Genomic DNA, 14,520 nt, shown 5'->3' on the forward strand with positions numbered 1-14,520 from the left:
TACTTTAAATGGTACTAAATTTTGTACACAGTCTATAATTTAAAGAAATTAGATTGTAATTATAATAAGTTACTGCAGTATGCTGTATCCATTTCATTATGTATGCCACAGACAGAATCGGGTGAGCGGCTCCAGCGCCTCCAATGAGAAACCGAAGCCACCTCCTGCTGCTGCCGGGCTCACTCAGCAGCTCTGTGGCCGCGGCATGGGGAAGGGGCTTCCCTCAGCCGAGCCCCCCTTCCCCGGGACACGAGGTGCTGGAGCGCCCAGCTCAGAGCTCACTTCGCTGCCGGAGCAACTGCATCCACCCGCGCTGCCTTGTGCCCCCCTCTCTGCCCCGTGCTGGGGATGGGTACAGCTGAGCCGTGCTCCCTGCCAGCCCCTCTGAGTGCAGGGGACATCTCCCGTCCCCTCCCTGCAGGAGCTCCGCAGGGTTTGGACATTGCACTTGGTCTCTGCTTCCTCCCTGCTAACTCCTCCCGGCTTTTTGACTGCTGCTGGGCGCAAGCAAAGTTCTCTGGAAGCTGCAGATCCCAGGCTGGGCTGGTGCCCGAGGGACCTGCTCCCACCTGGCACTGGCTGATCCTTGCCCGTGTCCCCTTGTACCCGCTGGCTGCGCGCATCCTGACCCCGCTGCACCAGCGCTGCCCTTCCTGGGCACCATGCTGGCTCCTCCCAAGTAAACCACGTTTGTCACGCAGTTTGTTTCGAACGCACACTTGTTTCATCGCAGCCTATGCTAATTTGCTTAGCGTGCTGGTGGCCAGGTAATTTTCCAGCCTAGCTTAATTGCCAGTGCTCAGAAGGCCTCCCGTGGTGCGCCGTGAGCTCGGGTGTGCGTCAGGGTCCAGTGCACCAGGCTGAAGGGCTGGGCCCCCCCTGCCAGGCTTCCCGTGAGATCCTCCAAGCAGTAGGGAGTCAGGGGTCAGTTAGTGACCGCATTGACACACGTCTGCTGCAGCCACGCAAACCAGCAGTTGTCTCAGCTTAATCATGATGTGTGCTCTGACTGCTTTATCATGCTCTGGTTAAGTCCTTGTGCACTTAAAAGTTCAGAAATCAGTGTTGATAATTTATCCTACAGTTGTTAATATAGTGTATCGTATTCATGTATGCACTCTCTGGTGTAAGGATACAGAATTTTGTAGGCAAGAGTTTGCAGTGGGGGTGAGCTTGAAAATTTATGCCAGTTGTTTGTGGGCAGTGGCATTAAAAAAAGGGACTATGTGAAAAACCTGACAAATCTCTAATAAATGATGCTCGTTGCATGATATCGTTGCTGTGAGAGTAAAGCCTGTATGTGATTCTTCATTTCATTTTGCAATGAAATGCATTCTGCATTTCATTTTGCACATACAGGCTTCTTTAATTTTCCTGGCCTCATGTTTGGTTTTGGGCCAAGCAAAGTACCGAGGCTGCAGAATTGGGCTTCTGAGAAACGGCAGTTACCAGGGAACCTCATATTTACGTGACTTTGTACATTCAGGGTGAGAGGGATGGAACTTCCTCAGGTTAATTTCAATTTTAGTTTCATTTCAGTGTTAGCTGAGGGGTGTAAGCTGGCAGTTATTCAGCTAATGCTTTTTTTTTTTTTAAAAAAAAAAAAAGCAAAACTAAGATGCTTCAGTCAAATTCACAGGCTTATTTCTGCTGTTAAGCCTATGATATTTTGTACATTCCCTTGGGTTCATTTACCAGAAGGGGAAGATGAATTTGAAACCAGAACAATCCAATTGCAATTTTATGAAACAAGGAAGCAAAATTTTTACAAAACCCAGATTCGACAAAGCAGCTGGTAAGCAGGAATTAATGCTCTCATTCGTTCTGCTGCTGCACACATGGTTCTAGCAGCAGTGGGTCAGCCGTGCAGCAGGCCGGGCAGGACGCACCGCGGGCAGGTCTGTGCCCCCGCGCCCGTGTCCACCCTCCATGCCTGCACCACTCACGCAGCACGCGGACAGTCTGGGCGAAGTAGCTCAAACATGACCTGTTTGCCACAGTGAGTTGTGGTGGTGACCATTCTTGCAGTTTGGCATTTACCTAGCTGCTTTGTAACATTCCTGAAGGTTTTCCATTCACGTGGCCAGGATTTCCCACATGTTTAGTTTATTTTTTTTAGCTTGTTCTGTGGCTGGTCGTGTGGTTCGTGTTCAGGCTGGAGGGCTCAGTTGGTTTCCAGCTGAGGCGGGAGAATATACAAGCCTCCTTTGAGGTGACCTGGGCAGTACAAAGTAATGTAAAAGGCTTCTTTTATACATCTGTGTGTACGTTATGTGAGAAAAGTCTCAATAATTTTCTCCAGACAGGACCTTCTGTGAAGCCATTTTATTCGTGCTTGCAATGGCGGGCGTCCTGCAAGCAGGAGCGCGCAGTACTAGTTTATCATAACCCTATATCCCCTATACCTGACACCCGATTTCTCCCATTTCCTCGTTGGCTGAGTACTACAGGTTCACAGACTACTCAATGCACTTCTATACCACAGATGTACATTTTTATTTGACCAACCACTATTTTCTCCTTTTCCTTTCTTTTCCTTCTTTTCTCATGATAAGAGGGCCCATAATTTTTTGGTTTTACTGATTTCATACTGCTCATCCTGTTTTTCTTAGCTCTGCTCCTTATTGTTGGGCAGTGGGACCTTCCCCTTATCTGCTTTACATACTCCACACTGCTGTGCTGCACAATCACTTTTGAATATAAGGTTAGTGGAATTTTCCACTGCAAAAACACCTTCTATTGCAAAAACACGGCTCTGTTTCTCACGTTGTGTGCATGTATGTGTATATGTATGTACATATATGTACATAAATCCCTCTGTGTACGCACATGGGTATGGACAAGCGGTGCATATACGGCCCATAGAGGAGCAGATTGCAATCTTTAATTCTGGCTGCTTCTGGGTCCCACCGATGGCCGGGGCAGCGCTGGGACCGAGCTGGCTGCTGTGCCCAGCTGCGTGGAGCAGTGCTCCTGGAGCAGCACGGTGATGTGGGGTAACCCTGGCTGTTGCAGGCTCTATGAGGGGAAGGAGACGGCCGAGTTCCAGCGCTCGCTGCAGCGGCTCTTCCAGACCCTGAACCAGCTGATGAAGTCCCCGCTGGAAGGGCCCACGCTGCTCTCCCAGGTATGCGGGCGGGTGGGCTCCAGCTCTGGGCCTGGCTTGGGGTGTGAGGTGGGACAGACAGATGGACAGGCAGACAGATGGACGGGCAGGTGGTGGCCCAGCTGGGCACTGGCTGTCCCGATGTGGTGCCACAGCCGGGGTGAACTGGGATGGTGCCACCTGTGTCATGGCTTGGTCCTGCACCTTGTTTGCCTGCAGTGTGTTCCTAGAGGGCAGGTGCTGAGCAGAAATCGTGGTGAGGTTGTTTGTGCTCTGTGAGGTTAATGAGAGGAGAGGCAGACGCAAAAAGATGGGGATGGGACAGGGCTGTGCTCTCGGCCACCCAGCTGGGAGGACCCAGGCCCCGGCTGCAGCACCCGCAGCCTGCCAGCTTCTCCCTTCTTTTCACAAGGGACTTCTGTTTCTGTGTTGCATTGTTGGCATTCTTAAATAAGGCCTTGTAAATGAATCTAATTAAAAAAAAAAAAAAAAAAAGTAGTTTGAAGATCAATAATGACCGTGACCCTCATGAAGAAGGGGGCTGTCCCTCCTCATCCTCTTGCCCCTCAGAACACCGATCATTGTTCCAATTTCCATCTCGGTACTGTTGCTCTAGAGACTCTCTGCTATGGTAACCTGGCTGCGATTTTACCAGGCTGCTGCAGACTCACCTGTGTGATTTCTGCATCGCTCAGCTTAGTGATATGGTTTAGTGGAGGACTTGTTAGTGTTAGGTCAGAGGTTGGACTCGACAGTCTTGAAGTGTCTCTTCCAACCTAGAAATTCTGTGATTCTGTGGTTCTGTGCTCAGCACCTTGATTCAGGCCTGAAGGAACAGTTTTTGCAAACATGTCCAGGGCGAAGGTGCCACTGTCCAGGTGCAGAGGAGAACAGCCTTCCTGTGCCTCACCAGACCAAGCATCCCCGTGCATGGGTCAGGAATAGCAGTGATGGTAATGGCACAAAGCCAGCCACGAGGCTCCGCCGGGCAGCAGGACCCACAGAGGCAGGCAGCGGTCAAGAGTGGCTGCAGGCAGAGTCAGGGAGCAAGCGGCCCTGGGCTTTCACCAGGGAGATGATGTGAGGCTGGGACCCGTGGGGACAGAGATTCCCAAAACTGAGGCTGCCATGACTGCAGACTCCCCAGAGCATTGGTGCCCACGGGCGTCCGGGTGAATCCGCGCCACCAGGCAGGCAGTGGTACCGGCCTCAGCAGGACAACTTCTATCGCAGCACTAGTACAGTCCTTGTGTGCCTGGGGCCTTGTGGGTGTACGTAATGACCTACCCGCATTAGAAAACAGACTGAAAAATGGTATTTCATTAGGCACCATCACACTGCTGTGGCTTCAGGGCAGGATCCTTTCGTTCAGGGGGAAAGGCTCATTGGGTGCTTCCTCCACCCAGAGTGACCTGTGAGACACTTGGGATGAGGTTCAGAAATGTGCTCATTCTGCTTCTGCTGGGTTTGCAGAATCAGGCTGTGCTTTTTTTCTGGTGACGGCTGCACTCTGCAGTAGGATCTCAGCTGCTGAGTGGGAGCATTTCCCGTGAAAGGAGCTGTAATGGTCACAGAGGGACCAGGAGAGATTCAGGCTCCTCCAGCAGATCTGCATTGTTTTCTCTAAGTGAAATGTCCCGCTCAGAAGCACCCGGTTCCTACGTGGGCCTGCTGGAGCAGCTGGAGGTGCGAGTCCCGTGGCTCAGAGCTCCTGTCCCCCTCGCTGGCACAGTGACAGCTCCTGGGTGGCGTGAGCGCACTGCTGCGGCGCTGCTGGCACTGCGGAGCTTCACCTCGGCCTCCCCAGGGTTGCTGTCAGCACCCAACTTGAAAGTTCTTGGTTTTGAGATGTGACTTGGATTCGGTGCTAGAGGTGTGGCCGTGCCCTTGGCCGATCGTGGTGTGCTCACACCAGCTGTGCTGTGTCGGCCCCATCTCGTCCTCCCCTGCCCGCTGCTGGCTGTGCGGGGGCCTGCAAGCGTCACCAGTGCTGGGGTTCTCCCGGGTCAGACAAAGTGTTTTGCTGTGTGCTGGAGTGCCCAGGTGAAATTATTCAGTCTGGAGTGCAAATGGGAAAATGGCTTTAAAAGCGAGAAACACCTTAACTTTAAATGCCCGGTGATGGGTGCGAGCTGACGAGCACGCTGGCGGATGAGAACAGATAGTGCTATGGCAACGTCAGCTCACTGCTAGCACCGATCACTGGAAGTTGGAATTATCAGGAAGGGAATCAGGAAGAGAAGATCCTTTGCCATGGTAAAAATCCCTGCATGAGTCTGCCTGGCACCCACGTCTCAGAGCGTGCAGCCGGGCTGGAGCATCCTCAGCGAGGGGCGCTGGGTGCATGGGGCAGCTTCCATTTGGCATCTCCTGGGCAGAGCAGAGCAGAGCTTGACATCCCGGGAAGGGGAAGTGTGGGGAGCCAGGACGGGGGGCAGGCCTGCAACCGCCCTGGAGAAGGGGCTGCACAGGGCTGTTGGAGGTGTCTCCTGAGCCAGGAAGGAGGGAGCATCTCGTGAAACAGGCAAGAGGCAGCGTCTGCCACCCCATCCCATGGGATAAAGCCATGGAGCTCCTTGTGCCGGTCTGTGCCTGCTCCTTGGAGCAGGCTGCTGATGCTAGAAGTCTGCACAAGTCTGGGAACAGCAGCACTGCTCTGCGGAAGAAAAAAATCCATCCAAGATCATTTAAACATATAGACATTTCTGACCCAAGAGGCCCTGACCAGGGGCACTGCTCTGTTTTTAGCCAGCAAGGTCCCGTCCCCTGGCCCCGAGCCCTGCCCAGCCTCATGCTGGGAGGCTGCAGGCGCCTCCACACAGCCTGGCCATCGCCCCGTGCCTGGAGCTGGAGCCCAGCTACTTGATGGTGCATCCTGGACGTGCTCAGCAGCTGCTCTAAGGAGAGAACTTTTTGGTTTTTATTTTTATCGTTCTCTACGTGGGCTTTGCAACGTCTTGACAGACCCCTTCGTCTCGGGCTGCAGGAGCAGCTCCCAGCCCGCAGCCCCAGGTGACACCCGCAGGATCTGCCGGTGGCTGACGTAAGCGTCGCAGCTTCATCCAGCTCTGCCTACTCTTGTCGTTAAAGCTGCAATTATCTGATCAGCCCAAGGCAGGGCTGATAATAGCTTGTTAGCTGCAACACTCTTTCAAAGGCCACCTCTTTTGTGGAGAAAGCCAGTCTTTTGTTGGACTACTTCAGGCAGCGAGGTTTTGTACTATTTTGACAGCTCTGTGCTGTGGAAAGGAGACTGGATCTCCTTTAGCTGCTGCTGAGCACTGGGCAGGACGAGGTCCAGGGATGAACCTGCACAGCCCTTGGCCAGAGAGCAGCCGGACACCTCCAGCACCCCCAGTAAATGCTGACACCTGGCAGCTGCCCCCAGTGTGGGAGGAGGCGGGGGGCTGCCTGCGCCCTGGGAGCCCTGCCTGGCTCCAGCAGGTTGTGGGGGCTGCCTCCTACTGTGTCAGGAGGGGTCCCAGAGAGGAGCCTTACCCAGCCCCTGCCCGCTCCCAGAGCCCTGCTTTCCTCTGCCCCTAAATGGGCTAAGGTTTGGGGTGGGACGGAGCCGCAGGCTGCCAGCACCCGGGGCTCCCAGCAGCTGCCCAGGCACCAGCGGGAGTCCCATGGGTGGCATCTGCTGCAGGGCCTGCGCCAAGCCAGCACCTGCAGAGAGCCTGCATGGGGAGCACCACGGGGTGCTGGACGTGCCCTTGCCCTCGGGGATGCCTTGGGGATGGTGGCTCAAGGGGTTGAGCACAGGAGCTGACATGCAGCAAGCGGTGCCGTCCTGCACTGGGAGGGGGATCGGGCACGGCTGGTGGGTGGGGGCAGGCTGGTGCCCTCGGTCCTCAGCAGTGGAAGAAACGCTGCGCACTTCTGCACGACCGGGGGGCCACCTCGGCAGCTAACATAAAAGCCAGGAGCAATTTCTGGAAGAAAGCCATACTGAGACGTGGTTGCTGATTCTTAGGGAGTCTTGTAATGCTGGGAAGAAAAGGAATGGGAAAAATTCTGATATTATCTCATATCTTAGAAGGTGAGTAAGCTGACCTTGCCAGCTGCAGACAGAATAGGCTGGCCGTGGATCCTGGCTCTGTCATGGAGAGGGTGTAATCAATACAGCATTAAAGGATGGCAGAAAAATTAATGTTAATCAGTCCAGCTTTACTTAAGCATGGAGTTTAATAAAAAAAATCAAATTTAGCTGATTTTTCTGACGTTGTGAATGTGACTGAATAAGATAACTGACATAATACGCGAGACTAACAACTGTCTGACTTTGTAAAATATTCTTATTTAAAATTAGCATTGTATAAATGTATTAAAATAACTACTTTTTAATCTTTTTTTTATATATCTTCTCAGTACAAAAGAAAAAAAGTCATTACAAATGGAGAGGCATCCTGCTGGGATGGGCATTTCCTTGGGGTCCCAGGGACTCTGGCTCTTGTCTCAGAAGCCTCTGTTTGCAGGACAGACGGGGTGCGGGCGGCGTTCCCGTGTCACAGCTGGGAGGGGAGCGGGGCCGGGGGGCTCCGGGAGCCCCAGCAGTGCCCAGCTGATGGCAAGGCCACTGTGGGGCCTGGGTAGAGGAGCAAAAGACGGTCTGTGGGTGTGTGCACCAAGAGGCACTAAACAAATGCCTGGAGAGGGGAGCAGGAGGTGACCGAGGCTGCTGTGGATCGTGTGTCAGGTTTTCTGCCCTCATCCGCAACAGGGGACACAGAAACACTGAGAAGGGTTTGCAAGAGCTGCAGAAATGGCTCGGGGTGTGCTGTGTTTGATGACAATTGGTGCGATTTCAGCTGCCTAGGAGGGGGTGGCAAATCCCAGCCCTTAGCTGCAGGGACAGCGATGCTGGAGCTGCTGGACTTGTCGCCCGCCGAGGATCCAGCTCCGTCGGCAGCCCCTCTGCATGACTCAAAACTGTTGGATCCCAGCTGGGGCACCCCTTAGGCTTGAGGGTCGCAGCTCTGGTGCCAGCGTAGTCCAGGGAAGCCTGCAGGACGAGGCAGCCCAGCAGAGTTAGAGAGGAGCAGAACTCGGCAAGTTGTTTATGCTGTTTAACCACGTTGCAAACATAATGAAGTAGATTTTTTAATGCAGACTGATTTGTGGCCCACGTGCTTGCTTTTCTAAAAAAATCTAGCCGTATGCCCCCAGCCCTTGGAGTCCCATGGGAGCACAGGGCAGGGTGGGCTCCGGGCAGCCCCCTGCCCCTCCGGCAGCCCCCCTGTGGCTGCAGTGGCCGTGAGCAGTGCTGGGAAGCTCCACAGGCAGCCCCCAGCCAGGGGCCGTGTGCCTGGTGCGGTTGGATTTTCTATGGCTCCACAGTACAGGCTGGAAACAATTGTTTACAAGACACACGTGTTATCACTGCGATTTCAGGTGCTTTGCCTGGTGTGGGTGGCGTAGCAGGAGAGGACTGCTGCCAGCAGGACGCCCCTTCCCGCGGGGGTGACCATGGAGGGCTGGCAGCAGGGGCCGTGGAGCTGGGGCGAGTGGGAGAGGTGCTCAGCCCGTGCTGAGGTGGGGAGGGACGGGGTCACCGCCCTGCCTGCGTGCTGTCTGTCCGTCCATCATCCCCATGGGCACGCTGTGGCAGTCAGCACTCATCTCTCTGCAGGGAGCAGCCCTGAAGTACTTGCCTTCCATCCTGGAGGACGTGTTTGGGATCTTTGACTCCTCCATGCTGGGGTAGGTGTCCCCAGCCCTCCGCCTCCGCTCTGCCCGCGGGATGCCCCCAGCACAGGGCGGGGGGCTGTGCCTCCTTAACCCCTTCCCTGTGCAAATGCAGGGGAGCGTTTGCTCACTTTTTGTGGGGCTCAGTTGGCACCTGGCTCCCCCAGTGGTTTTGTCCTAGAGGAAGGGGGCTGTGGGTGCTTGGGGCTGCAGACACCCTCTGTTCCCACAAGCCTGGTGTTTTGATGCTCATTAAATCCTCTTGTCTGGATCGTAGGGTCTTGCTGCGGGACTTCATTGGAAACCTGCTCCCCCAGCGCCTGCTGAAGCAGAAGCTGCAGTCCCTGACCAACATCATCAACACCAAGGTCTTCCAGTCCTACGGTGAGAGCAGCACACGGTGCTCGCCGCGTGGCCCGGCCCGGCGCTGCCAGGGCTGGTTGGACGGGGCCACATCCCCGCCACAGGCGTCCCCCCCTTTGCCCCGATATTTTGGCAGCCTGGGGGCTGGGGTGCGCACACCACCAGCCCTGTGCCCCCTCCTTCCCACAGAGTGCCGGGAGCTGCTGCTGCACACAGCGGTGCCCATCCTCCAGGAGCTGATCGAGAAGGGAGAGGAGGAAGACGCCTGCATTGAGCTGCTCAGCAACATCCTGGAGGTGCTGTACAAGGCCCAGAAGGTAAAGCCTGGCTTCTCTGCCGGTCCCTCTTCCCCTTCCAGGATTCACCTTGGAAAGCACCTGGTGGAACGCATCAGAGTAGGGCTAAGCACGAACTGCTGCCCTTGGCTTGGTTGGGCTGATCAAGGCCCATCCTAAGTGGAATGGGGTTGCTGTGGCCCATCAGTCATGGCAGGAACCTGCCCGGGCTGGTGCTAAAACCCACCGACAGGCAGCCTGAGTTGGCCTACGGCTGCCCTGAACCCCCTGTGAGTGTGTTCCCCCTGCCTGCAGGGCAGGGCCGGCACTGCCCAAAGCCCCACAAAGGAGCAGTGTCCCTTTTCTGGCCAGCAGACAATGCGGTGCTGTTCCGAAAATCTGTGAGAAGGAACGGTGACACCGACATCCCTGGGGTGGCCCCAGGTGGGAAGGTGCTGTCCTTGCTGGGCTTCGCCCTGATGCCAGGCTCTGTCTTGCAGAGAGCGGAGGAGCAGCAGGCGCGGGGCAGTGCGGGTGCGGAGCGGCACGGGAACCGTGGGGACTCAGAGCTGGTGAGTGCCTCTCCTGGGCGCCAGGCTTCTCCGCCTCCCACGGCAGCCACAGACCCAGTGCTGGTGCCGGGGGTCACAGCGTGGGGCTGGGGTGCTGCGGAGATGGAGACGCCTCCCCGGAGCCGTGGGTGATGGGGCTGGGTGACTCCGGGCTGTGCTGTGAGCCCTAGCTGAGGGCTAGGATGAGGATGTCTCTGCCATCACTCCTGCTGCCTTCCAGGCTGGTTGCCCGGGGCCGCTTGCTGTCTGCACCCAGCGTCTGCATTTTCCCTCCCAGTCCTTCCTGGGCATCTCTGCTGGGCACCTAACCCAGCCCTAGAGGAGCAAAGTTCTGTGCTGGGCCAGGAGCAGACTCCTGGGACAACACGAGCGAGGGCAAGCTCTGTGTGGGTCGTGGGCCAGGTTCTCACCCAGAGCCCCCGCAGTGCCCCCCTGCTGCACAGGTGGAAGGCACGGACACACACACGTCCCGGGGCACAGCGAGAGCTGCACAGGGGGGCTGGGAGGCACCACTGCCTCCTGCCTCAGAGCTGACTTTGTTCAGTCCAGGCTGTAACCAAACGGCTTCTGGCTCTGGGCGTTGAGCTTTTCCTGCCTCTAGAAAACCAGCAGTGCACTTTATAACTTAGAGGTGCGAGCTGGTGAGTGCATGGACAACTGCCTGGCGCTGTAACTCATTTTCCCTGTGCTCAGCGGTCCCGTGCCAGCTCTCACACGGCAGAGGCATGTCAGTGCCACTGCTGAAGTGCTCTCTCTGCAGCCGTGCTCTGTCCCATGGCCTGTTTGCCACCAGGTGTTCTTTATTTCTTACCTCTGATTTCCCTCAGCCACGCACTGCAGGCAAGATGTTCCTCTGAGCTGTGTGATCCTGACCCTTGTTGCAGCTCGGTGCCCTGCTGCCCTGGCAGTCCTGCAGTGTTTGCCATGGGACCACAGTGCCTGTATGCTCCCCAGGGCTGCCCCAGTGCTCTCGCACAGCCCTGAGGGCAGAGTTCCCCCACGCCTCTGCCATGGGACTGGTGGTGCTGAGAGTGTGCCCTGGGCTCTGTGGAGCTGAACCCTCCATCCGCACCCGCTGCTGGCCGTGCTCACACCGAGGCGTTCCCTGCGCACACACAGCCACCTGCTGACAGCTCTCCTTGACAGCGGCTCTGGCTCAGGGTAGCCGAGCTTTAGGCTTGTGCAGATTTTCTCCCGTATGGACTCTGGTGCTGGAGGCGTGCCCCCCCCAGGGTTCAGCCCAGCTGCAGCCCAGGCTGAGGCACCTGGTGCTCAGACGTGCCCGTGCCTCGGTCACTGCGCCCCGTCCCTCCGACACACACCCTCCACCACCGCCCCTCCGGACAAGCCCCCATTGGAGCAGGCGAGGTCCCTGGCAGCGGTGGGTGCAGGTTGTTCCTGCAGCACCTCGGCACAGCACAGACCTGTGCTGCAGCTCAGCAGGACAGTTCCTCAGGGTGTTTTCTACCTCTGTGGCAGCAGGACCCATTGTGCTAGGGTGTGATGGCGTTTTGCTGTCTTTATGGAAGTTCATTGCAATTTGTCCCAGATATCAGTAACCAGGAGTTGTTACTCCTGTGCATAGTTCACTGGATAAAGAGGTTAGGGACAGAGGCTGGCAAAGAATGTGGTTTAGGTCAGAGCTGAAGGTGGAAGCTGTGGCAGGCTGCGGACTGCGGTCCTGATGCAGCCGGGCGAGACTTGGGCTGGGCGGAGGTGAGGGGCCCGTGGCTGTCCGTGGGCTGTGCCCTGCGTGGGGACGGGTGTCCTTCCTGGCACAGGCTATGGCTGGGAGGTGCAGAAAGACATTGGTGTGCTGCGGATGCCAAATGCTCCCTGAGGGGTTGCTGAAGGGATGGGGCCTCCCCTTCGTACATGGGATCTGCTGTACAAAGAGGGTGTTGGATTTCTGCACTCTGGGGTCTCGGTGCACAGCACCCTGGTGGAGCAGAGGGGATTTGTGGCTGCTGAGCAGAGCAGCACAGGAGGAGAGGGCAGAGCCATCTGACACAGGAGAGGAGACGGCCCCTGTGCAGGAGAGCAGCCGTTTGCAGCCTTGGCTGAAGGTGCCTCTGGTTCTGCCTTTCCCCAGCTGCTCTGTGCTCCGTTGTTGCTTTCTGGGAGGCTCAGACCTCAGAGCTGTTGGCACGGGGGCTGGATCAGACGTGTGCTGCTGTGCCCTGGGTGGGTGAGGTGGCTGTGTCAGCTCAGCTGGGGAGGCACACGAGGCCACGTTGTGCTCCACAGCGGGGCTCGGGGTCTCTGCACATGCAGGCTGGCAGTCCCGGTGCCGGCCCCCACAGGAGGAGGTTGCTCAAGCTGTAGGTGCTATGCTGGCATCCACAAGACTTTTATTTCGGAGGTGTTAGGGCTTCTCCAGTGCTGTCTGAGCTGCAGAGGGGCCTCCTGTCCTGCAGGGGGAAATTGCGCTGGGTCTTGTGAAAAGGGAGGGATGCCTGGGTGTCCCTTACACCTCTGGCACAGAGCCATCTTTGCCCTGCTCAGATTGTCGCTGCTGGTGTTACCATCCGTCCCCAGGTGTCTCCTCGCAGGACACCCTTTCTTACACATCCTGACCTGGCTCCCAAGAGCTGGAGCTGCTCCGGCATCACCGCAGAGCCCTGCTGAGACAACCTGGGGTGGCTTCTGCCTTGTGCCTGCCTGCAGAGAAACTTGGTTTTTAACCCTGCAAAACTTCTGCAGGAATCCTGGAGATGGCGGAGCTGGAGGGTTAACAGCGTTCCAGCTGCTCTGAGTTCTTTGTGTGAGCTGGGAATGTTTCTTCTATTATGGACAAATGAAGGGGGAGGCTGGAGCCTCCTCCTAGTACCGTCTGTACTAGCACAGCTGGCGTCTTATGTGGGGAGCAGCGTTGCGCAGCCTCTGCTCAGGGCGGCGTTACTGTTGGCCAGGAAGATGCGGTGAAGCAGCAACCTGCACCTGGGCTGCAGGGGAGGGCTGTGGGGGGGTCTGGGGCTGCTCCAGCAGGAGCAGGGGCTCCAGGGTGCAGCTTCTCCTCCACAAGCACCGATTGCCTGTTGCTGCCAGGGGCTGGGGCACTGTGTGGAGCACTCAGGGGGTGCTGAGGAAACCCATGCCCGCAGCCCCAGCTCCAGTAGCCACTGCCAGCAATAACGAGAAGCATTCTGCAGAAACGAGGAACATTTTGCAGCCTCCTTGCCCTCTGTTTTCATGAGCTGCAGTGCCGGTGATGCCAGCCCCCAGGAGGCCGAACCCTTCGCAGCCTGGCTTGGTGCTGCCTGGGGAGATGCCCACCAGTGGTGTGCATCGCCTGCCCCCCGGCAGCACCTGCCATGGCCATGACACCTCTTGCCTTTCAGGTGAAGGTGAAGAAGCATGTCCAGCTGGTCCTGGAGCGGCTGCTGCACACCGTCAACCGGAGGGTGATCGTCCTGGAGCGGGAGAACAGCCTGAGGGTGAGTACCTCCGCTCTGTCGGGCATTGGCACCACGCTGCATCCCCTGCTGGCTCCGGGGATGGAGCAGCGCGGGGCTGCGCTGACGTGGGCACGTGGGAACAGGCAGCGAGTGGTGTTCTTCAGCTGGTGCTGCGGTCTCTGGCAGCAGCTGGCCAGGGATGGATTTATGGGTATTTAACACCGCAGGATGCATGAGAAAGCCCAAAAGGGGAGGGAGGAAATGTGCCAGAAGCGGGTTCTGGAGTAGAGGGTGTGCTGGGAGGAGCAGGCCGGGTATTTGTGATGCAGAAAGGACATTTTGGAAGCAGATGAAGGGGTTTGGGCAGTATTCTCTGGAAAACAAGTGACAGACCCAGCGACCCTTCACAATTATACATGCCGGGAGCACATGGGAGGAATGTGCTGGGACACCCACCTCGCACTGAAGGGTTGGCAGGTCACAGTGCTGCTCGGCTGAGGCTTCCTGCGGAGCTGCTGCACTGGGTGCAATGATTTAGTCATGAAGGGGGGAAGCACAGTCCAGCACAGCCCTGGACTTTGTGGGCTTACACGTGTGCTACAGAAGCATGAAGGCAAACCCAGCATGCTTGACCAGGCTGTGCGGAGCGGGCCAGGCACACAGCTCTGGGTAGCGAGGGGGTGAGCATCTGGGACTGGCTGTGTTTTGGGGGTGGAGCAGTGGAGAAGAGCTATACGTGCCGTGCCACACTGCGCCGTGCTGCACCGTGTCCCACTGTGCTGTACCGTCACACCGTGCTGTACCACGTCACACCGTGCTGCACCACGTCACACCGTGCTGCACCACGTCACACCGTGCTGCACCACGTCACACCGTGCTGTACCATGCCACACTGCGCTGTGCTGCACCATGTCACACTGTGCTGCACTGTCACACCGTGCCGTACCACGTCACACCGTGCCGTACCGTGTCACACCATGCTGTGCAGAGCACCATGCCCTGGGAGGTGTGAGCACCCTGAGTTGCAGCTCAGCCCTTTGCTTAAGGAATCGTGCTGGGATACTCCTGTGGCTCTGCCATCCCATCCTTGGCTCTCTTTCATGAAAACCTAATGCACG

General features: G+C 57.0%; 1 protein-coding gene across 1 annotated transcript in view; it reads left to right on the forward strand.

Moving 5' to 3' along the window:
- Positions 1 to 14,520, forward strand: part of LOC116488954 (dedicator of cytokinesis protein 2-like) — a 64,035-nt gene that overhangs the window by 15,925 nt on the left and 33,590 nt on the right. Inside the window, exons 18-23 of the mRNA XM_032186959.1 lie at positions 3,016 to 3,127; positions 8,739 to 8,809; positions 9,072 to 9,178; positions 9,347 to 9,474; positions 9,933 to 10,004; positions 13,346 to 13,441. Coding sequence (XP_032042850.1) covers positions 3,016 to 3,127; positions 8,739 to 8,809; positions 9,072 to 9,178; positions 9,347 to 9,474; positions 9,933 to 10,004; positions 13,346 to 13,441 — 586 coding nt within the window. The remainder of the gene's footprint in view (positions 1 to 3,015; positions 3,128 to 8,738; positions 8,810 to 9,071; positions 9,179 to 9,346; positions 9,475 to 9,932; positions 10,005 to 13,345; positions 13,442 to 14,520) is intronic.

Source organism: Aythya fuligula, chromosome 4 (genome assembly GCF_009819795.1).
Source record: "Aythya fuligula isolate bAytFul2 chromosome 4, bAytFul2.pri, whole genome shotgun sequence".
Taxonomy (NCBI): domain Eukaryota; kingdom Metazoa; phylum Chordata; class Aves; order Anseriformes; family Anatidae; genus Aythya; species Aythya fuligula.